This window comes from Macrobrachium rosenbergii, chromosome 43 (genome assembly GCF_040412425.1).
Source record: "Macrobrachium rosenbergii isolate ZJJX-2024 chromosome 43, ASM4041242v1, whole genome shotgun sequence".
Lineage (NCBI taxonomy): Eukaryota > Metazoa > Arthropoda > Malacostraca > Decapoda > Palaemonidae > Macrobrachium > Macrobrachium rosenbergii.
In genome coordinates, this window is record NC_089783.1 from 1,816,103 (window position 1) to 1,841,812 (window position 25,710).

The 25,710-nt window shown below is 35.5% G+C and overlaps 1 protein-coding gene across 1 annotated transcript in view; it reads right to left on the reverse strand.

Annotated features, from left to right (window-relative positions):
* LOC136828547 (uncharacterized) overlaps positions 1-25,710 on the reverse strand; it is a 613,904-nt gene that overhangs the window by 178,915 nt on the left and 409,279 nt on the right. Inside the window, 2 exon segments of the mRNA XM_067086570.1 lie at positions 16,501-16,702; positions 17,184-17,278. Coding sequence (XP_066942671.1) covers positions 16,501-16,702; positions 17,184-17,278 — 297 coding nt within the window.

Here is a 25,710-nt window from a genome sequence, read left to right on the forward strand (position 1 = left end):
TAGGGAATTTGGTACTAAACAGTTTTCGGGACTTGCAAATATTTGTGAATAAAAAGACACTGTTATATAAAAGATTTAAATGTATAATTCATACTTAGCTTTCATTCTGGATATGGGCCGATATCGATTATGAGAACAGAATCTGCCTTTCGTAGGAACAGGTACATCAACTTATATCTCTTGATAACCACGTGGTCAGTGTCTATTCTTTTCTTGTTTCTAATCCCCGGCGAAGGTTCCAATAATGCTTAGGCAAAAGGACTTCTCAATAATTTCCTCTGAGTGTAAGATTTGCCCAATAAACAGAAAATAAAATAAAGTTATGTGACAGGCTCAATATTTGTGAGATAAAAAGGCAAGGGTGCATAAATAAGGAAAAAAAAAAAAACGCAAAATTTGCGGTTTCACAGCAAACCGATCTTCTATCAAAAAATATCTGTGGCTTAATATTTGTAAGTAACAAAATGCCACGCACATATATAATTGGTAAAAATTCACAACTAGAAAGTTTAAGAAAATAAGTAATCACAAATTATGGTGGAGATGGGGTGATATCGATTTTTAGTAGAGAATCCGATTCAGTTAGGATTGCGTGCAGGCTGGAAAGGACAAACCTCTCTTGACGCCGACGTGTGTGCGCGCGTGTGCTTGTGTGTGTGTGGAATTCACTATACTTTGGGAATAGTTTACATTCAAAGAGAATTATAAATATGAAGCTCCCTTTCTCTGGCAAGATTCGACCCTGGCCTTAGAACAGAATATAGAATTTACGGCAGAGGCCATTGCTGGAACCTATGAGGTCAATCAGTGCTGAAAATTTACAGTAAAAAGATTTGAAAGGTGTAGCAGGAGTAAAACCTCACAGTTACATATGAATCATTTCTTAGGGATCCTGGGCCTTAGGTTTGGAAGCAGCGATAGCTAGTCTATTTTGACTATTCTGCAATCAAGAGAGCTAAAAGTTGATATCAACTTGATATCAATAGATATTTGTGGCTTAGAATTTGTTATAGAAGAAGTATATCTTAGTTTTACCACACCACTGAGCTGATTAACAGCTCTCCTAGGGCTGGCCCGAAGGATTAGACTTATTTAACGTAGCAACGGGACCTACAGCTTACTGTGGAATCCGAACCACATTATAGCGAGAAATGAATTTCTATCACCAGAAATAAATTCCTCTAACTCTTCATTAGCCGGCCGGAGAGTCGAACTCGGACCTAGCGAGTGCTAGGCCACAACTCTACCGACTCGCCCAAGGAAGGGCTAGCATTTGTTATAAAAAAAATTTACGTGCGTATGGACAACGAAAAAGCCATAATTAGCATAGTAAGACAGACTTAGCAATCAACCATCAAGTATACTAAATTTGATATTCACGCTTAATGAATCTGCTGTGTAGGCTATGACCTATAATTGCAAATTAAAAGGTTGCACTTGTATAGGTGACAATAAGTTATAATTAGCCAAGCGTTATAAGCTACCAATTTTGGTGAAGACGGTGAATTCGGCGGCAATAAATACACCCCGAGCTGATATCAACTTGATAACCGAGTGACCAAAGTTGACTGATGGTCATTGTTCCTAAACCAAATGCCCAGGTACGAGTCCCGGCCGAAGCAGAGACAATAACCAATTATAATTCTCTATCGGCGTAAATTATTACCAAAGTATAGTGGCTTCGATATTAAACGATATTTGTGGCTCCATGTTTATAAATAAAAAAAGTCATGCATATGTCAATCATAAAAGTTCAAACTTCATGATACATGGTGGAGACGGGATGATGTCCATACAGAGCACAGAACCTGAGTTCACTGGATGACAGACATCAATTTATAAGTCTTTCTTCACAGGCGAGTGGTCAGAGTCGACTGTTTATCGTTGTTTCTAAACCAGAGACTTAGATGCGAATTACGGCCGCGGTAGGCATCCTCATCAATCGTAATTTCCCTTGGGTGCAAGTTATTTCCAGGGTATTGTGAAGTAAATATCAACGATTCTAATGTCTTGTTATTGGTTGATAAAAAAAGTTCACGCATTTGAAAATTAAAAGAAAAAATATAATTAGCTAAGTATTACAAACTTACTAGTCAGTTTTCTTAGTAGAAATGGGTGGTTACTGAATCTTAGTACAGGGCCTGGGTTTCACAGGAATATGTTCATCAGAGTCGCTATCCATATTGAAATGTTTACTTCTAAACCAAAGGCTCAGGTTGGAATTTTGGTCAGGGTAGAGGCTTTCTAAATCTGAATCCCAGGGTCTCGTGTGAGTATGTAACAAAAATTAATAATCAAATAAAGACTTGCAATCTTACCCATCAGGCATCAGGTATAATGAATTCGATATTAAATTATTATTGATGCTTGATGTTTGTGAATAAAATAGCCACGCAAGTATAAGTAGCAAAAATTCATTATTCAACTGTTACAAACTTAGCACGCAGATGGGTTTATATCACTTCTAAGTGAAAACATGAGTTAAGCAGGAATATGTACATCACAGTCGATACCAACCTACATCTCTCTTCATTGCCGAGTGTTCAGTGTCAACTGTTTATATTTGTTTCTAATCGAAAGCCGAGGTTCGAATCCAAGTGTTGTATAAGCAATTCGTTTTAGATTTTGGTTATTCCTAATTAATAGTGCAATGGATACTGAACTTCATTCGTGTGTAAATATTTGTGAATAAGAAAGTCATGTGTGCACACGTGACAAAAATTTAAATCAGACAAATGTTGGAATCTTGCCAACCACCTATCTGGTATAACGAATTATATAATGAATTAGATATAAAGCGATATTTGGGGCCAAACATTTGTAAAAAAAACCTCATGTGTGTATGTGAGAAAATTCATGATCATCCAAATATTACGATCTTCCCCATTAGCTATTATGGTGGAGATATGTTGATATCGATTCTAAGTGCAAATTCTGAATTCGACATCGACATATAGTCGATGTCAACTTGAGGCTGTCTTGATAGCATAGCGGTCAAATTCAAGAGGCCCGAGTTCAAATTCTAGCCTGGCCACTAGTATTTATTACTAATCATTCTCTTTGGGTGTAAGTTATTCTTAAATAAAGAGAATTCAAAATTATCCGACATTTGTCGCTCAACATTTGTCATATGAGTCTAAGTAACAAGAATTCATAGTTAGCTAATCAATACACACCCATCAATGTTCATCGGGTATTATAGTGAAGACGGGTTATTTTTTATTTCATGTACACTCATGAACACAAGATACAGTTTTCATTAGATTTCGTTCATCGAATTAATATTTTTTTTTACCGAAAACATATAATCTCTTTAAATTTACTCTAGAATATGAAAATACAATGCAAAATATGTCATATAAGTTAAATCTGCAAAACAAAAACATTCAGATACTTAATAACACCATATATATCCGAGGTAATTGGAATTTCTCAGATGGATTCGTTCATACAGATCTGGAAGATAGAGCGAGGACTGCTGGCTGTGTTACTCCGTATCATGGCAATATTTACCCGTTTTCCTCTATGAACAGGATTATTATTGCATCACCATAAGTGTTAATGGTCATTATTTTAGTTTCTGCAAATTCATGTTTGTATTTCAATGTTGTGACTGCTAAGGAAAGTTGAACAACTCTAGTTAGATCCACAAGAGTATTCCCTGTGATGTGAGGAGGAGCCCAAGAACTTTGGTCGGGAAAGCGCAAGTCACTGGATATTGGCGTAATGGCTTTCACGCTTTGATCACAAACGCTGACGTGGATCGAATGCTAGTAGTTGTCTACAAAGCCACCCTCATTAAAAGGAAATCTTTATCAAGATTAAAGTAGCCTATCAACTGGAAGGCTTTTTAGCTATGCTCCCTTTACAAGCAGTTCAGAGTTAGCACATACGGCTGTCACCTAAGAGGTGATTTGTTCTGCAAATTTGTCTACAGTATTATTATATAAATATTAATTAATAATTATTAGTTTATGCCTAATAAGACAGCAATTGAGGTCTTAACATCTGAAACTATCCATTGAGGAACCTGATGCTCATTTTGATAAATATAACAGGATGTTGCATAGTCACCAGAGCTGAAAAGAAAACTTTGCTTTCGATGAGAGATGAGAGGAGAAGTGCAGTGAAAGTTGGGAATGGCAGTTCTGCCTTTAGTCGGTGTTTCAGTAGAGGATGGAAGATAGACTTTGACTTACTCAGCAAGTGTCTGTATGGCTGGTAGTGTACATGGACTTTCTATAACTTTGTAAGGTGGGGATCTGTCTGCCCACGTTTTTGTGCACACCACACTGTCCACTGTAGTAATGCCATTATTGACTATGCGTAGCCCTTTTTGGAGACATCAGTGGAGGATTTCATACACTTCATCATCAAGTGGAACAGTACACCTGGTGAGTTTGAGACGATTAGGCCATAATATTTTCAGCCATGAACTTCTTAGGCTGTCACAAGTTTAGGCCATATGAACTTTAGGCCATAGAACCTGGCGGAGGCTCCTTGGGTCGCCGTGTTTAATACTAACCCCTCAGGGATCAACGTATTATATATACCCATCCCGGCCATTTGCCAGTTTGGATGTTACGGCCTAAATTACTTATGGCCGAAACGACCAGGACCCCACCTGGTTAGGACTTCACACCCTTTATGGAATACCTTTCGTCAATTATGGGAAGTCGTGGACGGAAAAAATACTTTATATTCTTCAGTGGATTTCCAGGACAACAGTCATTAACTACTACGTGAACCCGAGAACCTATGAAGAACTTAGTATCATTGCATATTTGTATATAAGGCTGTCCAGGAGACGAACTCAGTGTATATTGCGTTGAGTAGTTACATTTCTCATTGTAAAAATTATTATTTTTTACATTTTGTGTGTCCATCAATCCCTACCTAATCAACAGCCAAACCTATTGAAGTAATAAAGTGTAAATAATACGTTAATTCAAGAGTCCCTTTAACTAGTATCAAGTTTCGAATGTCTGTTAGCCTTAATGATCACAGATTTTTTAGTAGTTACCAAACGTCTATTATTATGTTTTTGAGCTCTAGAATTAAGACTCTTTTAGGGGTCATACCATAAATGGCATCCTCAGCAAGATATATCTCGTAGAACAGACTTAGGTATAGAAAGTATTATTGTTTAGCAGTTCACTGGATGGAATAGTATGATTTGATTTTTTCGAGAAAAATGGCTAGTTTGATACAGACGAAAGAGCAAACTGAGGCCTTCTTAAATGCTGCTAAATGGAAAACCAAAATAGGTGATATCAAGAAATGTGATTTACTTGTCATTAGTGAATTTTTATATTTGCCGTAGAGCCAGGCAAATATAAAACAAGAGATTAAGGCTGCTATAATTAAACAAATGAACCCAGCTGGTGATAGGAAAGTAGAGAGTGAAGAGTTGGAATCGTTGTCAAGCAAAGAATCTAGCCATGAGAGGGGTTGTCTAGATGCAAACAAAGCATTACTGAAACTCAAATTAGAGTTAAAAAGATTAGAGTATGAAGACACGCATAAGCAAAGCAAGCATGAGGCAAGGGAAAGAAAATATAAGGCGAGGGAGAGAGAAAAAGAAAGAGAACACAAACTTTCTTAGGGAAGGAGGCTGCTGTGATTGTAGTAATAATGATTTTGAATATTCCCCGTTTTGTGAAATTTCTACCAAAATTTAGTGAGGAAAATGCCGCTGAATTCTTTAAATCATTTGAGAAGGTAGCACAAAATTTTAGTTGACCCAAGGATAAGAGGGTACTTTTTACTCAAACAGTTTTTGAGAGTAGAGCCGCAAGAGTGTGGGCAGGTTTATCCTTTGAAGACAGTAAAAACTATTTTATAGTTGCAGAAGTTCTTTTGAAAACCTATGAATTAGTTCCGGAGGCACACTGGCAGAAGTTTAGGGATTGCTGCAAATTGCCAGGTCAGACTTTCATAGAATTTGCTAAAGAGACATAGAGGTTGTTTGACGTCTGGCTGCATTCTACAGATATTAAAGAAGATTTTGAAAAATTAAGACAACTGGTGTTAATGGAGAACTTTAAGAATAATCTCAACCGTGACATGAAAACTTTTCTTGAAGAACGCAATGTAGATATGTTAGACATGGCAGTTTGTTTTAAAACAAAAGTTTCATAAGAAGTAGTGGGTCCTTTTTAAAACAGGTAAGTCCCATGAAAACAGTAGGGAATGATGAAAGTTCAGGTGCAGTCAAATTTTAGTATAAACATAAAGATGTGAGGTCAGGGTCGCCAAAGAAGCAGGGTGGCTTGACGAATTTAACGTGCTTTAAGTGTGGTAGAAACGGTCACGTAAAATGTAAATGTTCCTTCAAGCCTAGGGTGTTGTTAAATCAGTTCAGTAAGGACGAAGTAAATATGAGGACTTTGAGTTCTGATGTCAAGGGTGATGATAGTTGTAAGCAGTTTTGTTGGGTGGCAACATAGCTGCCATTGAAGCACCTATTAATAGTAATGATGTTCTCATTTTGAGAGATACAGGTGCATCCCACTTGCTGGTATTGAGAAGTGCCACGCCAAAGAACACTACTCACTGGGGAGCTGTGAGTTATTAATGGTTTACGGAGAAGAGTGACTTGCCCTATGGTAAATATGTATTTGTGCTATGCTATTAATTCAGGTAATTTTAAAGTGGCTGTGATTGATGGTTTTCCTTTAGAAGGGGTTGAATTCCTTCTTGCAAATGATTTGGCAGGGGCAAAGGTGTGTGCTGAACCAGCGCTTTGTTGTCTTCCTGAGCAAGAGTACTCAGAAGCCAGATTTACGGAGAGAAAGTTGGATATGTCTCTGGCAATGACTGGTACAGTTGATCCTAGTAGTATGAAGGGGGTAGTAGATCCGGTGTATGATCTTCCTACTAATAATGACAAAATAATAATGTTAGGCGAGAATATTCCTACTAATAATGACAAAATAATAATGTTAGAGATAAGGTAACTCTCAATTGGTCTCATAATGAGCTGATTAAGTTTCAGGAAGAGGAGCTTGGGCTTAATAAATTTGCTTGGGACTGGAAGAAGGATTGTTTTACCAGCTACAGTTTTTCATGGATAATGAAACTCTGTATAAGAAATAAGTGACAATCAGGAGGAAAATTAGCTGAAAATAAGCAAGTTGTTGTGCTGAACATCTGTCCTAACAAATTTTTTTAGAAAGCTCGCGCCGATTTATTTTCATGGCATGAGGGGCGAGCAAAACATCGAGAAGAGTACTGAGAAACTTTTTTTGGCCTCACATTAAAAAGGATGTTGTGAAGTTTTGTAAGTCAGAAGCCCACTACAGCCTATTCTAACGTTGGGCGGACCTTTTGAATCCATAGTTATGGATATTGTTGGTCCTTTACCCAAGTTATCACAAGGTTCTGAATATTTGTTAACGTTGATGGATAGAACTACCAGGTATCCTGAAGCTAATCTCATCAGAAGCATGAAGGCTCCTGTTATTATGAAACATCTTATAAACTTTTTCTCACAATTCAGTTGGCCTAAGACCATGCAGAGTCATAGACGAACAAGTTTCCTTTCAAAACAAATGCAGCATCAGTTTAGTACGAGGGGTATTATTCATCTGACTCCTACTTCATATCATCCCCAAAGCCAAGATATAGTTGGACGGTTTCACCAAACACTCAAAAGTATGTTGACAAAATTTTGTTTGAAAGAAACTAGTAAATAGGAAGAGTATCTGCCCTACGTAATATTTACCATAAGGTATTCACCCAATGAAGCAACGGGTCTGACACCGTTCAAATTGCTTTTTTCACATCAGGTGTGCGGTCCACTTGAGTTGCTAAAGGAACAGTGGGAAGGCAGGATGGAAACTATTCATGACATTGCTGGCTGGTTGGATATGTCTCGGGGTAAATTATATGGTGCACAGAAGTTTGCTAGGGAGCATTTGTTAAAGTATCAGAAGAGCATGAAGTTGTTTTATGACGTGAAAGCAAACTTCAGGTCATTTGAGGAGGGACAGCAAGTATTAATGCTAATAAAACCGCCGGGTCATAAATTACGAGCAAAGTTTGAAGGTCCATATGTAGTTGTAAGGAAACTTAGTGATTATAATTAGGTTGGTAAGTTGCCAGAGAGGAAAACAGTATGTTATATAAACTGCCTTAAGCCGTACTATAGCAAAGAGAGTGTTGTTTTGTTGAATTCGGATAAAGATGGAGAAGGAGAGTGTGAGACTGATATACAATTTTACTGGAATACGGGAAACTCAGAAATAATGAGTAGTTTAGATAAAATATTAGATCATCTTGATTTATGGTGTTCACCCAATGAAGCAACAGGTCTGACACTGTTCAAATTGCTTTTTTCACATCAAGTGTGGGGTCCACTTGAGTTGCTGAAGGAACAGTGGGAAAGCAGGAAGGAAACTTTTCACTACATTGCCGACTGGTTAAATAAGTCTTGGGGTAAATTATATGGTGCATGAGAGTTTGTTAGGGAACGTTTATTAAAGTATCAGGTGAGCATGAAGCGGTTTTATGACGTGAAAGCAAAATTTAGGTCTTTAGAGGAGGGACAGAAAGTACTAGTGATAATACAACCTCTAGGTCATAAATTACAAACAAAGTTTTAAGGTCCATATGTAGCTGTAAGGAAACTTAGTGATTATAATTACGTTGGTCAGTTGCCAGAGAGGAAAACAGTATGTCACATGAAGTGCCTTAAGCCATACTATAGCAAAGCGAGTGTTATTTTGTTGAATTTAGATAAGGATGGGGAAGAGGAGTGTGAGGTTGATATAAATTTCAACTGGCCAAAGGAAAACTCAGAAGTAATGAGTAGTTTAGATAAAATCGTAAATCATCTTGATGAGAAGCAGGTTCAAGAGTTAACTAAAGTTATGGCAAAATTTCCAAATATATATTCACCAGGTAGAACGACACTGATTACTCATGACGTTGAGGCAGGTAACTGTAAGCCAGTTAAGCAGTAACCATTTCTTCTAAATCCCCAAAAGAAAGAGATTGATAAAAAAAACAAACTGATTGCATGTTGGCTAATGATTTGATTCAGCTTAGCACAAGTCCCTGTAGTTTGCCGGTGGTTTTGGCGAGTATGGGTAATGGTCAATACAGACACTGTTTTGGGTATCGTAAGTTGAATGAGATAACTGTTGATAATAGTTATCCTATAACTAGAATTGAAGATTGCACTGATCTGATAGGTAAGTCAGCATTCATAAGTAAGATTGATCACATGAAAGGCTACTGACAAGTACCTTTAACAGAGCGAGCTAGGACGATGTCAGCTTTTGTTACTGCTGATGGCTTATATGAATGCAATGCCATGACTTTCAGCATGAAGAATGCAGCAGCAACTTTCCAGAATTTAATGAATAAGGTAATAGCAAAAGTTCCCAAGAGCATTGTATATATAGATGATGATATTTTTTCAGAAGCAATTGTGGAGCAATTGTAAATTTGGTCAAATCAGAATTTGCCAAGTCAAGTGTTACTTATAATGTACACGAAGTAGTGCAAAAGTTGTTGAGGAGTTTCCTGTTCCTAAGTAAAAAAAAAAAAAATGAATGTTATGCAATTCTTAGGTTTGGCCAAATATTACTGCTGATTTGTGGCAAACTTTTCAACTATTTCTTCCCCATTATCAGACCTACTTAAAAAGGAGAGGAAGTTTGAATGGGATATTGTTAACTGGGAAACCACTTCCTAAGCAAACCCAAACCTCCAAACTGCCTTGCACCCCAAAATAACGTAATTTCATACTGATACCTAACTGAGGAAGGGCATGAGAAACTCAGCCCCTAAGCAAATTTTCTCCATTCTCCCCTTACGGTACATCTGTTTATCTTTCCTAAAGACCTGGTGACTGCTTGAATTGCCTCTTTTTAGATAAAAGGCGAATGGAGATGAAGCCTGCCAAAAAATCTGCTAGAAAGGTTGAGTTCCCCATAAAAACTGGCGAACATGGGTTGCCAGAAGTCACCAGGATTTGGGGAAGATCCTCTGGAAGGAGCAGGAAAATAAGCCCCCAAGGTCATATAAGGCAAGAAACAGTGGATGTCGCTCTCAGAAACACCCCATTAGCAGACCGACACACTACCCCTTGCATGCTCCTTATTGAGCTGACCCCTCTACTTGGCCACCTTTCGACCACCCAGTCACATTACCTGTGCATCTCCCCATTAAACTCATCCCTCCAGAACTGGTGAAATTCGACGAGGTCCCTCCATCGCTCCAATATAAGGTAATGTCCTGACTAGAGGCTTTTTCAACAGCCACATATCTTTAGTCTTCCACTGCACTCTCATTTTCTTTTCTGAAGTGCGAGTTATCACAAAGATCTGACTCACTTAGCTCAGTGTGAATTTTAATGCAAGTATATCGTACCATAATTGAGTTATCTTGGCACCCTCCGTGCAACCCTCGATTCACCGAAGATCATTATAATTATCCTTTTGTAACTGCTGGCATTATCAAATTGCAGACGGAGCATTGGCTGTGGAAACATTGACTTGTCTTGTGCTTCGTGCAGTGAAAAGGCCACTGTTATCAATTCTTCAGTATCCCTTTCAAGAGGATTAATCGTAGACTATTCAATTTTTGAACAGCGATAGCATAACTAGCCACGTGGCAGTCCCTGTTGTATCTGCCTATCACTGACGTGTTTAATTGTAAATATATTCCATTTAAAGTAAACCTATGTGTTTATCTGCAACAGTCCCTTGTTGAAGTACAGCCCTCAGCCCAACTGTTTTTTCTGTTAAGGTCCCTGCCTGACCTAGTAATTACAGTCAGAATCTCAAGGTGTAATAGTAAGCCCCTGTTCACGAGCTAGGCCCCAGATTGGACCCTGGAACAAGGAATACAGTAAGTAGGCCAGATAGGAACTTTAAAACCTCTTATCTCATTCTTAAGGCTCCAGATTGCAATTTACCATTTAAACTAATGGTTCTGAAGTTGGAATTAGTGCAGTACTTACACGAGAAGAGAATGGTATTAAGTACCCAGTTGCTTATTACTCCAAAAAGTTAAATAAATGTCAAAAGAATGATTCAGTTATTCAGAAGGAAGGATGAGCCTTGAATTTAGCACCGCAATATTTTGAAGTATAAGTAACGTCTAATAGAGTTCCTTAAATTGTCTATTCAGACCATAATCCAATCACTTTTATATAGAAGCTTAATAATAAGAATAAAAGATTAACTAGGTGGAGTTTATATCTGCAAGACTAATATAGTTGTTCACCATATCAGAGACCAATACAGTGTGGTTCCAGACATACTTTCCAGAATTGACTGATGTATAATGCAGTCACAGACCGGGAGTCCATCCCAATTACTTCGTCTATGTATAAAGTTGTTATTTGTCCATGTACTCTTTTTAAATGTATGTATAAGAGATAAATTCCCAGCTTCCTGTTTTTTCCAAAGGGGTCGTATGGAAGATAACTTTCAATAAGGTTTCTGTAATGTTGTCAAGCTTTGAATGGTTTCAGATTTTTCTTTTTTGTGTTCTAACCAGGGTATTATTTTGTATACGGTATTACCCTGGAAGGATCTCGGCATCTGAGCCTTGTGTATGGTTATTGGCATTTAAATTCCATTTTTATGTAAATAATAGTCTAAGCTTTATTGAAATGAACCCATTAGGATTCATACTTTTGGCGAGGGGGCGTCACCTAAGAAGTGATTTGCTTTGCTAATTTGTCAACAGTATTGTTACTGTTAATACTTTGGGGAGGTAGTAATTATTAAAGAAATACTATTGTACAAATATTAATTAATAATTATTAGATTATGCCTAATAGGACAGCAGTTGGGGTCTTAACACATGAAACTAGCCGTTGAGGCACCTGGTGGTCGTTTTATTAATTATAACAAGACATTGCATAGTCATCAAAGCTGAGAAGAAAACTTTGTTTTGGACTAGCGGTGAGACAAGTGAGTGTGCTGAAGGTCGGGCATGGCAGTTCTGGCTGTAGCTGGCGTTTCGCTAGAAGGCTGAATATAGATTTTGACTTACTCAGCGAGTGTCTGTACTACTAGGAGTGTCGTGGCTGGAGAGGCCTACGCGGACTTTCTATAACTTTGTAAGGTGGGGGTTTGTCTGCTCATGTTTTTTAAGGGTTCGACACTTGAGTTTTGTACTTCTCCTCTTCCCCCAATGCTTGCGTATGTGGATGTGCACACCACACTGTACACTGTAGTAATGGCCACTAGTGACTGTGCATAGCCGTTTTTGGAGACATCAGTGGAGGATTTCATACACTTCGTCTTCCAGTGGAACAGTACACTTGGCTAGGACTTTATATCCCTTCAAGGAATACCTCTCGTCGCTTGCGGGAAGTCGTGGACCGATAAAATACTTTATATCCTTCAGTGGATTTCCAGAACAACAGTCATTGACTACATCGTAAGCCCGAGATCCTATGAAGAGTTTAGTATCATCATGCATTTGTATATTAAGCTATCCAGGAGACGAACTCGGTGTATACTGTGTTGAGTAGTTACATTTCTCACTGTAATATAGGCTTATATTTTTTACGTTTTAATGTGTCCATCAATCCCTACCTAATGAACAGCCAAACCTATTTAGTAACAGAGTAAATAGTACGCTAATTCAAGAGTCCTTTCAACTAGTAACAAGTTTCGAACTTCTGTTGGCCTTAATGATCCTAGATTTTTTAGCAGTTACCAAACGTCTAGTATTATGTTTTTGAGCTCTAGAATTGGGACTCTTTTAGAGGTCATAACACAGCTAACGCAGTTGCATTACTTGCTGTGAGACCAAAAGATCTCCCTATACATAAGCATTTTTTTGCATGATATTAAAGTTTCACTGCCTGTGCAGTAGATATTGAGTTATTTGTGGTAATAAATATTTTTACTTTACACAGCTTTTTCCGTGAATGATCTGTCGATGAAAATCAATTTTCAAAAGTAAAGACTTAATTTTTCCACCTTCATTTTATAATCTTTGAATGTTACAGCAACTGTCGAATAAAATCAAGACTGAGAGGTATGAATTTCTTAAAGAATTAATTTGAATATTATGTCACTTCAAATTTCATCTAGTCAAGCACGAATCTGGTAGACCTACCACCGGGTATCTCAGGAGCCTGTACAAATATATCATGTAATCTCTCTAAGGAAATATAATGAATTAAGTAGCTATACATGGGCCTATGCTTACACAAAAGTAGATTTTGAGCTCTCTCTTTCTCCTTCTTTCTAAAACATACTTTACAAATATATTATTACTCAAAGTAGATTTTGAGCTCTCTCTCTTTCTCCTTCTTTCTAAAATATACTTTACAAATATATTATTACTCAATCTCTCAAAAGAAAATATAACTGTTTATAGTTAGGCCCATACTTACGCAAAAACTGACGTTCCCTCTCTCTCTCTCTCTCTCTCTCTCTCTCTCTCTCTCTTTCTCTCTCTCTCTCTCTCTCTCTCTCTCTCTCTCATAATATTGCCCAAATTTTAACATTTTCTCTCATTATTTAAGACCGTGTTTCCAATTACGCATGAATTTCACTTCAGTGTCTTAACATCAGCTATGAGTAAGTTTTCACTGAAGGATGACCGATATTCTACTCTGAACTGACCACCTACCATTACCAAAACAACTTGAACGAATAATATGGAGGTTGGGAGAAAAAACTCTCTATCGCGAGAGTTCATAAATCTGCAAAAGGGTCCGCAATAATATAATTGTTAATGGCTCGAGAAGAATTTTATAAGAGCCTTCGAACCCTTCTCTGGGTTTATCTTCTAACTGAAGATGAACCCAGAGAAGGGTTCGAAATCTTTTATAAAATTCTACTCGAGCCTATAACAATTATATTATTGCGGACCCTTTAGAACAATATAGAGGCTGTTACTGCATTCAAGTATCAATGATCAAAGGACTTCTACAGAATCTTCATGGTTTAAAGTTATTGAAAATCTAGCAAGCAACAGACACGATAACTATGAAGTTCCGCCCCCTTTCTAGAGTTGCCAGGTGTGGCATTATTAAACAAAATGTGTCCGATGATTTAAGAAAACTGTATCTTCGCTTGCGTTGCCAAGTGTATTCTCTTGTTAAAGTCGTCTGTTAATAGTTATTTCTAAATCAAAGGTCCAGGTTTGAATCAGGGTTTTTCTGTGTGTAAGGCAATCCTTAGGTATGGTGAATTCGATATAAAAACATAACGCATGTAGAAGTGGCAAATATTCAGTAACGAAAAGTTCCAAACTTACCAACTGGCAATCTTGCTGGTGATAGATGGACATTGCTTCTACCTCTTGATAGCAATTGTTGTTTATAAACATAATGACCGGGTTCGAATCCAAGCCAGAGCAGAACTCATCCTGTACAGTGATCAGAGTCGACTGTTTAGCGATGCTTCTACACCAAAGCCCCAGTTTCGAATCCTAGTCAGGGCAGAACTTATCATGTACAATTTCCTTTGGTTTAAGTTATTTCCAAGGTGTAATAAATTCAATTATAAGCAAAAAAATCATAATTAGCTGCCAGATAATAGTTAATTTGATATTAGATGATATTTGTCCAAATATTTGTAAATAAAAGTCACGCATGTATAATTGGCTAAAGTTTATAATTAGCCATAGCGTTGCCGACTTACCAATCAGCTACCATGGTGGAGAGGGTATCCGTATTGATTTCAAGTAAAGGAACTGAACAGCAGAATTGATGTCAACTCCGATCTCTCTCTGTAGCAGAGTGGTCTGCGTCGGCTGTTTACGTTTGTTTCTAGACCCAAGATCCAGATTCTGATCTTGGCCGTGACAGAAGTACCTATCAACCATAATTCTCTTATGGTGTAATTATTCCCATAGTATAATAAATTTATTTTGAAACCAGATTTGTGGCATTTTATTTGTGAATGAAAAATTCACGCATGTATAACGGAGGAAATATCATAATTAGCCAAGTATTACAAGTATCAGGTATGGTTAATTCAATACTGAACAATATTTAATATTTGTGAATGAAAAAGTCATGTAGCTAAAAGTAACAAATGTTTGGATTTACCAAAGTGTTACGAACTTACCAAGCAGGTATTATGATGCACAAAACCTGAATTCTACAAATGTATTTTAGCAAGGTCGGTATCAAATTGAAAGATAATTGCTTAAAGTCTACTCTTTATTGCTGCTTTTGCTGTTTTAAACCGAACGCCGAGTTTCTAAGCCCTTTCATGGAATACAAAATCAGTTATATTTCCCTTTGGGTGAATTTTATTCATAATGTAATATGAATCTGAAGATAAAGATATTTTTGGCTTGCGTTTTCTACATAAAAAAATATCGAGTTTCAAAAATGAACCATTGTTCAAGTACTTCAAGCCTACCAGCTATTACAACGGAGAGGGTTGCTGACGATTTTTAGTGAAGAATCTGAATTCTAGAGGGATATGTATAGCAAAGTTGATATCAACTTTTAGCTCTTGATTGCAGAATGTTCAAACCTACGGTTCAGGATCGAATCCTGGCCGAAGTAGGGGAGCTTAACAATTATATTCTCTCTGAGTGTAAACTGTTCCCAAGGTATAGTGAATTCCACACACGCACACATGCATGCGCGCGCGCACACACATCGACGTCAAGAGGTTTGTCCGTTTCAGCCAAAGGAAAATTATTAGATTGTGTTTTATCACGTTCCAATGCACCTACCTTTGTTGACCTAAGCAGTGATGAGTAACAACCAGTGGAGAAGGGAATGGGAGTAGCAGTTCCAAAAATGCTTCCTGAAAATCATAATTCTGTCATCTTTAGAAGACTCTATAAACGAAAAAGCCGTAGGAGCTAAGGCCTTTGAAGCCAAAGCCGTAGTGACTGGAAGAGGTTAACTCCTCCCGCCGATGCCAAATTATTAAATTTTTGCTCAATCAAAACCCCTTAGTACTTCAGCTGCTCTGTAACCAGAGTAGAGGAGGGCGTGTGGGTAGCAATCTATTTCCTAAAAAATACTCGCTGAAAAATGGAAGTTTTTCTCCTTCTGAAGACACTGCAAAGCACAAACTGTAGAGGCTGCAGTAGGTAATTATGCCATCCAGTGATGAGTTTGCTAAACTTTTGCCTTGTGTATTCCTGCTGTAACTTGCGACAGTCGATTATCCGCTAAGTACATAATTCATGTCTTATGTCAACAAAGTAAAATATAATTTAATGGATAGTAGCCAATAATTCTGTATTACTCGGGAATTGATCAATCGCTTGGTTATATAGTGGGAGAGATGGGGAGATGGAAGCCTGTGTTCCGACGCATGTGCGACTGACTTGTTACAACCTCATGTACTTGATATCTCTGTGTTTGTACATACATTTAAAACAGCTGAAAATGGCGTCATTTATTGAACATGAAAATCTCTGTCCAAAATAATTTTTCAAAGTAATGTAAATTTAGCGTTTCAATAAATTATTTTTGATGGAATCATTTTAGTTAACAGAAAAACCGGCATTTTTATATGATAAAATAAAAGTAAGCCAACTTACTTGCTGGTATGATATGAAAGACGCATGGCTGTGTCTGTCTCCCGACCATGTTCTCTGAGGTACACAGTAATGTTCCGTAATCGAGATCGGACATCGGCGTATATATAACGACACTTCTCCCTCCTAATCCAACGGTGAACCTGGACTCTGGAACTTCCAGCGTTTCCGCAGTGTTATTAAAGGTCCAGTAGAACCGCGTCACCTTCAAAATTGAGAGTTAAAAAAAAATTAAAAAGACAACGATTTGCTTTATGATTTCTAAGTAATTAAAAATAGCATATGCATTGACACAAATTTGTAGAAAATATTATTCTGAAGTAATTTGGTGGTTTAAGCTGGACAAAACCATTCCAAGTATTGCTGAAATATGAACTGAATCTTGTATACTTACTATTTTTAAGAGCAAACAGAAAAGAGAGAGAGAGAGAGAGAGAGAGAGAGAGAGAGAGAGAGAGAGAGAGAGAGAGAGAGAGAGAGAGATTAAAAATTTGTAGAAAATATTATTCTGAAGTAATTTAGTGGTTTAAACTGGACAGAATCATTCCAAGTGTGCTGAAATATGAACTGAATCTTGTATAGGTCCTACTTACTATTTTAAAAAGCTAACAGGAGAGAGAGAGAGAGAGAGAGAGAGAGAGAGAGAGAGAGAGAGAGAGAGAGAGAGAGAGACTGAATTTTATTACCTGAGGAACTGCATCTACTTGACAAGCGACATGGGCATCTTCCAGCTTCGATACCCCGTAAACACCGACTTGTCCTGGACGACACACAGGAGAGACTGAGAAAATATAGGAAAGTACACAGTTAAACTAAATATATTCATTTCTTCATTTTAATGTATAAATTTATGGGAAGGTAAGTAAAGGTTTAGATGAAGGCTTATATGCTTATTTTTATCTTAAATATATACAACACGAACCGTTTTGATTTGAATATTGACTTCTTTAATTAATAAAAGAGGAATACGGTTCCCTTTTAAGCAATGCACAAGGAAAGAGGGAATATTTTCCTCGAATCATACACGCTTCGAGAAGAAAGTTTCACCTATTTTAAATTAGCTTATTATACACTCCATCGAAGCTAGTAATGCATACCAGACAAAATGATGGGGAATATACTTTATCGGATAATTTCCATATACATATATATAAGCAGATTTCGTTGCATTCCATGGCTTTTTGGTTGTTGATCAACTTTTCTTCTATGTTTTTAATTTACTTTTGTTTCAACATATTTCTATACATTTGTCCATTTTTTTTTAAGTTTCACAATACTTACTTTCTAAATCTACGTTCTTCGAGTGTAGTTGATGGATAAAAAAACGACGATTAACTCTTTGTTCCATTTACTGGGAACACAGCACCACAGCTGTTCCGTCACTTGTCATGACCTCTTCAAAGTGTTCTACATTTTCTTTGCATTGTCGTGTTTTATTTCATGGTGCGGACGGTATTGCAGCGCCCAAAAACATTAACAATAAATACCTTTAAGTACAATACAATCAAATTAAAGTACAAAAATGATTTTAACGGAATAACCAAAAAATTTTTAGATGAACTTTAATGGAAACAAAAACCACGTGCGACGGTTGTTTGGCAACAAACGAAAATTTAAATAGGGGTACGGGGGATTATTAGAGAGAGAGAGAGAGAGAGAGAGAGAGAGAGAGAGAGAGAGAGAGAGAGAGAGAGAGAGAGAGAGAGAGAGAGACGTGATTCAAGAAATGTTGTTGCCATTATCTGAGTTATTTGCTCTTCCGGTGTTGGATGATATTGGCTGCCTACAAGAAGGGAGCGATGTCTCTGCTTCCAGTTGGCGGTTCAGGGTCGGTCTGCTATGATTAGTCGGTGGAGATTTTGCTCCGTACAGATGATGTTAGTATTCTCCACTAGTTCCTGAGTCGGCGGTTTTCGATTGTGATGATCGACGTTATTACGAATGCCTATATACATATATATATATATATATATATATATATATATATATATATATATATATATATATATATATATATATATATATATATATATATATATATATATATATATATATATATATATATATATATATATATATATATATATATATATATATATATATATATATATATATATATATATATATATATATATATATATATATATATATATATATATATATATATATATATATATATATATATATATATATATATATATATATATATATATATATATATATATATATATATATATATATATATATATATATATATATATATATATATATATATATATATATATATATATATATACATATACAGTATATATATATATATATATATATATATATATATATATATATATATATATATATATATATATATATATATATATATATATATATATATATATATATATATATATATATATATATATATATATATATATATATATATATATATGTGTGTGTGTGTGTGTGTGTGTTTATATATACATATATATATATGTATATGTATGTATGTATATATATATATATATATATATATATATATATATATATATATATATATATATATATATATATATATATATATATATATATATATATATACATATATATATATATATATATATATATATATATATATATATATATATATATATATATATATATATATATATATATATATATATATATATATATATATATATATATATATATATATATATATATATATATATATATATATATATATATATATATATATATACATATACATATATATATATATATATATATATATATATATATATATATATATATATATATATATATATATATATATATATATATATATATGTATGTATATACACATATATTATATATATTTACTTATATATATATATATATATATATATATATATATATATATATATATATATATATATATATATATATATATATATATATATATATATATATATATATAATATATATATATATATATATATATATATATATATATATATATATATATATATTATATAATATATATGTTATACCCCTCTAACAGACTCAAACATTCCTTTTAGAAATGTTACATAATTGGGCCTTGCAGCCTATCTTAGAGACGTGGTACCCTCTCTCTCACTCGCTCCCCTCTCCCTATCACTCTCCCTACAGATCCCCCCTCTCGGACTCCACTCGCATATTTCCCCTCTCAGCAAATCTCTCTCTCTCTCACAGCACACAGATTTCTCTCTCTCGAACATCATCCTCAAAAAGAAATGGATATTCTAAGGAAACGCAATCTTTCCTACAAAAATAGATTTATTATCAACAAACCCAACAAGTAATGAATGAACAAAGAAAAGATTAAAATGCATAATAAGTGAATTATCAAGTCAAAATAGTCTAACTCGAGATTTAATCTTACTCTGACCAAAAAAGTCTTACTATGACTGAAAAGTCTTTACACCTAAAACTCCCACACACTCCATCTTAGACATTATACGTCTAGTCTTAAAGTTAACCACATGAGAAATAACCACATTGCAAAGATTGCAGTGTCCTTCTCTATAACCACAGCAATTCCACAGACATCTGTCGAAGAATTAAGCAAAATCGTAATCTCCCACAAATATACAAGTGCAAAACATAATAATGAAAAAGTTTAAAATGCATGGTTAATAAACATTAAATAAAACACAATAAAATAGAATATTAAAGTGACATAAATGGTTATGTCCAACTCTCCCACACAAATTCATAAGTGTCTTGAAACATGGTAAAATTCACAAGTTCACAGTCTACAGAAAAAAAAGGAGTCTGAACTTACCTTAAATGCCGGGTTTCTAAGAGATTGGAAACACACAAAGCTACGTCTGGACGATACCACTCTTGCTTCGCTAATAATCGATCAGACTTACTTTTGGGCAGAATTAGACACACACTCTATATTTTCTAATGCACGAACTTACGTACTCGCATACCAGCTCGGTCGGCTGTTTCACATACCAGAGCCAATATTGTGTGTTCATCAAGCCAAACAGCTGAAGTAACCAAACTATTTGCTAAATGCAATGATTTTTGTAACTGAGCGCTTAACCTAGTTCCATCTTGAAGCGATCTTTCTTTCATCACACCTTATAACATGGTCATTCTAAATTAGACGATTTTCCAATATATATATATATATATATATATATATATATATATATATATATATATATATATATATATATATATATATATATATATATATATATATATATATATATATATATATATATATATATATATATATATATATATATATATATATATATTATATATATATATATATATATATATATATATATATATATATATATATATATATATATATATATATATATATATATATATATATATATATATATATATATATATATATATATATATATATATATATATATATATATATATATATATATATATATATATATATATATATATATGTATATATATATACATATATATATATATATATATATATGTATATATATATGTATATATATATATATATATATATATATATATATATATATATATATATATATATATATATATATATATATATATATATATATATATATATATATATATATATATATATATATATATATATATATATATATATATATATGTATGTATATATATATATATATATATATATATATATATATATATATATATATATATATATATATATATATATATATATATATATATATATATATATATATATATATATATATATACAAAAACATGAAATGGGACTGGAAATGACTGACGGAGGGTGAGACAAACGAAGGAGGAGGGGGGGAACTGAACAAAACAAATAAATACCCTTAAAATTAATTTAATTACAAAATATACAAGTGAGTGAGGTTCAGAAACATAACCAATCAAATATACATTGAACTTCAAAAATAAAAGTCAGAAAAATAAAAATGCACAGTACAACCATTGAACAATACATAACACTGGGGCAATAAACAATATCCAGGCAGCAAAAATAATTACAAAATTCAGCGGTGTAACAAATATAAAAAAAACAAGCAGCATAAAAGATAACATAAAAGGTAATTCTAATATCATATACAAGCAAAAAAACAGACAATCTCCGTAAAGATGTCGAGACAGCCCCAGCTGTTGAAGAGGATGAAAAAAACAGACGAGCATCATAATGACACCGAAACAGCAACTGGCTGTAAAACGGGAACAAGTCCACCAAACAGATGACCACAGCTGAGTCGTCGAGACAGCATTTTGCCGTCAAACAGGAACCAATCCTCTTAACAGGATAACACTGTTGTGTCATCTGAACATCCTCCCGTTGCCAACGCCAACAGGTAAATAATGCCTGCTGTCTATCCAAAAATACTCTTTGCTGCTCTGCTCACGAGACTCTGACTCTCTCCCGCTCTGAATCTGACTGACGCTGTCGAAGACAAGGCAACAGACGTCAACTCCCCAACAAAGAAAATGCACAAACAGGTAAAGGAGGCAACAACCTACCAAGAACAATCGGCAAATGATTGACCCATCAAGCAACTGCTAAACCTCATAATATATATATATATATATATATATATATATATATATATATATATATATATATATATATATATATATATATATATATATATATATATATATATATATATATATATATATATATATATATATATATATATATATATATATATATATATATATATATATATATATATATATATATATATATATATAACTAAAAGGACCTCATTCAAACTGGATGGTATCTAACGGAGTTTTTATTCAGAAAAAGATTTAAGCTTTCTTGGACAAACAGTCCACATTATCAAGTATCCGTACAATGAGCAGACGCGTAGTCCGGCTGTATTTATATCTGTGCGCTGGGTACTTTTAATCCTATAATCGCCTAGCTGCTCCTGTGTGACCTCCACCCCCTCGTGACCTTGGTCTTTCTCTGATCCCTCGTTCCAGGTGTCCGTTTTCCGTGCGTTCTCTTGCGTCTTTTTTTCTTCGTTTCCTTGCTACTGTGGAGTATATGATTTTTCTAGATATGCTGTCTTTAAAGTCGTTTCCGGTGTTCCCTGCCATCGTGTTGTTGGCGCAAGTTATGAAGGCGTTCTCTACAACCAGTCTAGATGTTTTGTTGGTGTTCCTGTACAGAAAACTTATATTTTCCCAGTCTATTCTGTGATAATTTTTCCAACAGTGTTTGGCAACTGCCGACGTCTGATTATAATGCCTTATGTTCTGCAGATGTTGCTTGCTTCGCTCTTTACATGATTTGCCAGTTTTGTCATAGTACCCTTCTTCACAGTCTAGACACGCTCTACCGACTTTTTGTTTCTAACTATTTTATTCCCGATGGTGTTTTTGTAGCTGCCTATCAATTTGAAATTGTTTAGCTTTCTGTTGATGTGTGCAATAGAGTTGTTGTCCGGGACTGTAATTATTTTTTTTTTCCTACCAAATGTTCCTTTTCTATCTTTTCCCTCTCCCCAAAATAGTTTTTCCTTGCCTTGATGTGTGCCCACTCCCACCAATACTTAGGGTAGCCTAATCTCCTAAAACTCTCCCTCAGGTAATCCAACTCTTCGTCTAAAAATTCGGGACTGCAAATCCTATAAGCCCTGATGGCCAACCCTGTCATTAATCCTATTTTTATTTCTTTCCAATGACTGGAGAACCTATGTATGTATGAACTGGTGTGTGTCTTCTTCCTATATACCTTGAATTTTAAAGTATTGATGGGAGTGGGCACATATCAAAGCAAGGAAAAACTAATTTGGAGAGAGGGAAAGATAAAAAGGAACATTTGCAGGAAAGAAAATAATTACAGTCCCGAACAACAACTCTATGTACACATCAACAGAAAAGCTAAATAATTTCAAATTGATGGGCAGCTACAAAAACATTATCAGGAATAAAATCAGTTAGAAACAAAAAAGTCGGTAGAAGGGGGAAGAGATTAGAGGGGGTACATATGGCAGCGTGTCTAGACTGTGAAGAAGGGTACTATGGCAAAACTGGCAAAATCATGTAAAGAGCGAAGCAAACAACATCTGCAGAACATAAGGCATTATAATCAGACGTCGGCAGTTGCCAAACACTGTTGGGAAAATGATCACAGAATAGACTGGGAAAATATGAGTTTTCTGTACAGGAATACCAACAAAACATCTAGACTGGTTGTAAAGAACGGCCTCATAACTTGCGCCAACAACACGATGGCAGGGAACACCGAAACGGCTTTGAAGACACGTGTGTCATTGAAAGAGTAAATGAGCGGAAATAGGTAATTTCACCATAAAATGTATTTTTCAGTAACGTAAATTTACCCCGGGCTGAACATCAAGAATAATTCTCGTTTAATTTCCGCGCGAGAAATACGTTAACAAAAGACGCAAGCGTTGCCTAGTATTTTCGTTTTCCATCCTTAACGTAAAATCCTTTAAAGTGTTGGTAGATTTAGAGTAAATCTGGATGCCTGCATTTGCTTAGTTCGTTGTGAGAGGAATTCGAGTGCTTTGTGTAACTGACTTGGGACGAACGCCGTGAGGGGTTGTTTGAAATTGTTTTGAACTAACGGGATTTGCCCGACATTTTGGGGCTTAGTCGACCGCCCCTATGTCGGCCATCTTAAGACCTTTATTGTCACTGTTAGTGTGATCGGTCGCCTGCCTCAAGCCATTTTTAGGACTACTTTCTTCGGAGTAGTAGATCCACCTCGCAATATTTTAGCCAGACAGACTTCGGTAGATAAAACCAAGATATAATTTAGTCAGGGAACGATAGGTCTTAGTTAGGATTGATACAGATAACAAGTTCCTATACAAATACCCAACGTAAAGAAAATCATATAAAAAAAGAACTTACAATTTTACTCCAAACTCATTGTAGACGTCGACACTGGTTAAGATTGTTAAAGACAATCCCCTCATTGTGAGACGACGTATCTGCATTTAAATAACCCTGCCAGTGTGCACTTATAAAATTTTTACTTAAACTGTTCTCAGGCAGCCCAAAATCGGCTGACTGAAAATAATCTCTCTCTCTCTCTCTCTCTCTCTCTCTCTCTCTCTCTCTCTCTCTCTCTCTCTCTCTCTCTCATATATCCAAGTAAGCATTCAGAGCATAATCGAGTGTGCGTGACCCTCTTCAAAGAAAGAAGGGCCGACACCGGGACAATTAATTAAATTAAACCAAATAAAAGCAACACCTCTGCCCCACAATTAGATGTGGACAAGTTAAAGATTAACTACAGTGATACACTGTCAGTCACGAGTGAGGCCTTTTACCCAGACCTAAACAGAACAGTAGCTTTTCTCCCTCTGAAATAAGAAGGGGTTGTAGCACTGCGGGCACTGGGACCAGACACTCACGAGGATCTTTAAAGAAAAGCAACCAAATTCACTTTTATTCCACAGTGCCAATAATTTGCAGCACTGTCATCAACTGAATAAGCTTTACTCCTCTCTCTCTCTTTATTTTTCCTCTTAACTCTCATTCAATTGTTACACTTTGCTGGGTAGGTGCCTTTCCTCCCATATAGGCTAGTTGGACTCAAGTAAAGGGTTCCTAGGGGACACATTGGCACCATAGTGCCACCAATCAACAACTAAAAAAAAAAATAAATAAAACCAAACAAAGGGAACACAAAAGAGAAAGTCCTTCTGGTGCCTAACCTACACAAGTACTTAAGGATACTGAGTGCCAGCAGTGTGACCTTTACACGGCACACCCAACCACAGTGCCACCTTTTGAAAGGGTGCCATGTCACTGAAGGTACACTTCCTCGTTGCCCAAGTACGCCCAGTCGACCGGTTAGACGCCCTTCCCCAACAGAACCATGGCAGCAGAGAATTATAAAGCCTTCCTGGATCTGGGATGGCGGCAGGTCTCACCGCCCGGAACTTACCACCTGGGTCAAGGGAGCAAGTGGACGACTTGGCCAAGCGGGAGAAGGAAGAAAGACCGAACATGGAATTACACAGCTGAACAGCGGATGTATGAAGCTTGAGCAGAGGAGGTATGAAGCTGAAGAGGCTGCTAGAAGATGAAAGAGAGGAAAGAAGAAGACAGGATGAGTTAGTGGCAAAGAAAAAAGAGCCCAGCTGGAAAGAGCAAAATGGGAGAATGCTGAAGCAGTGGCTAGACAGCAAGCCCCAG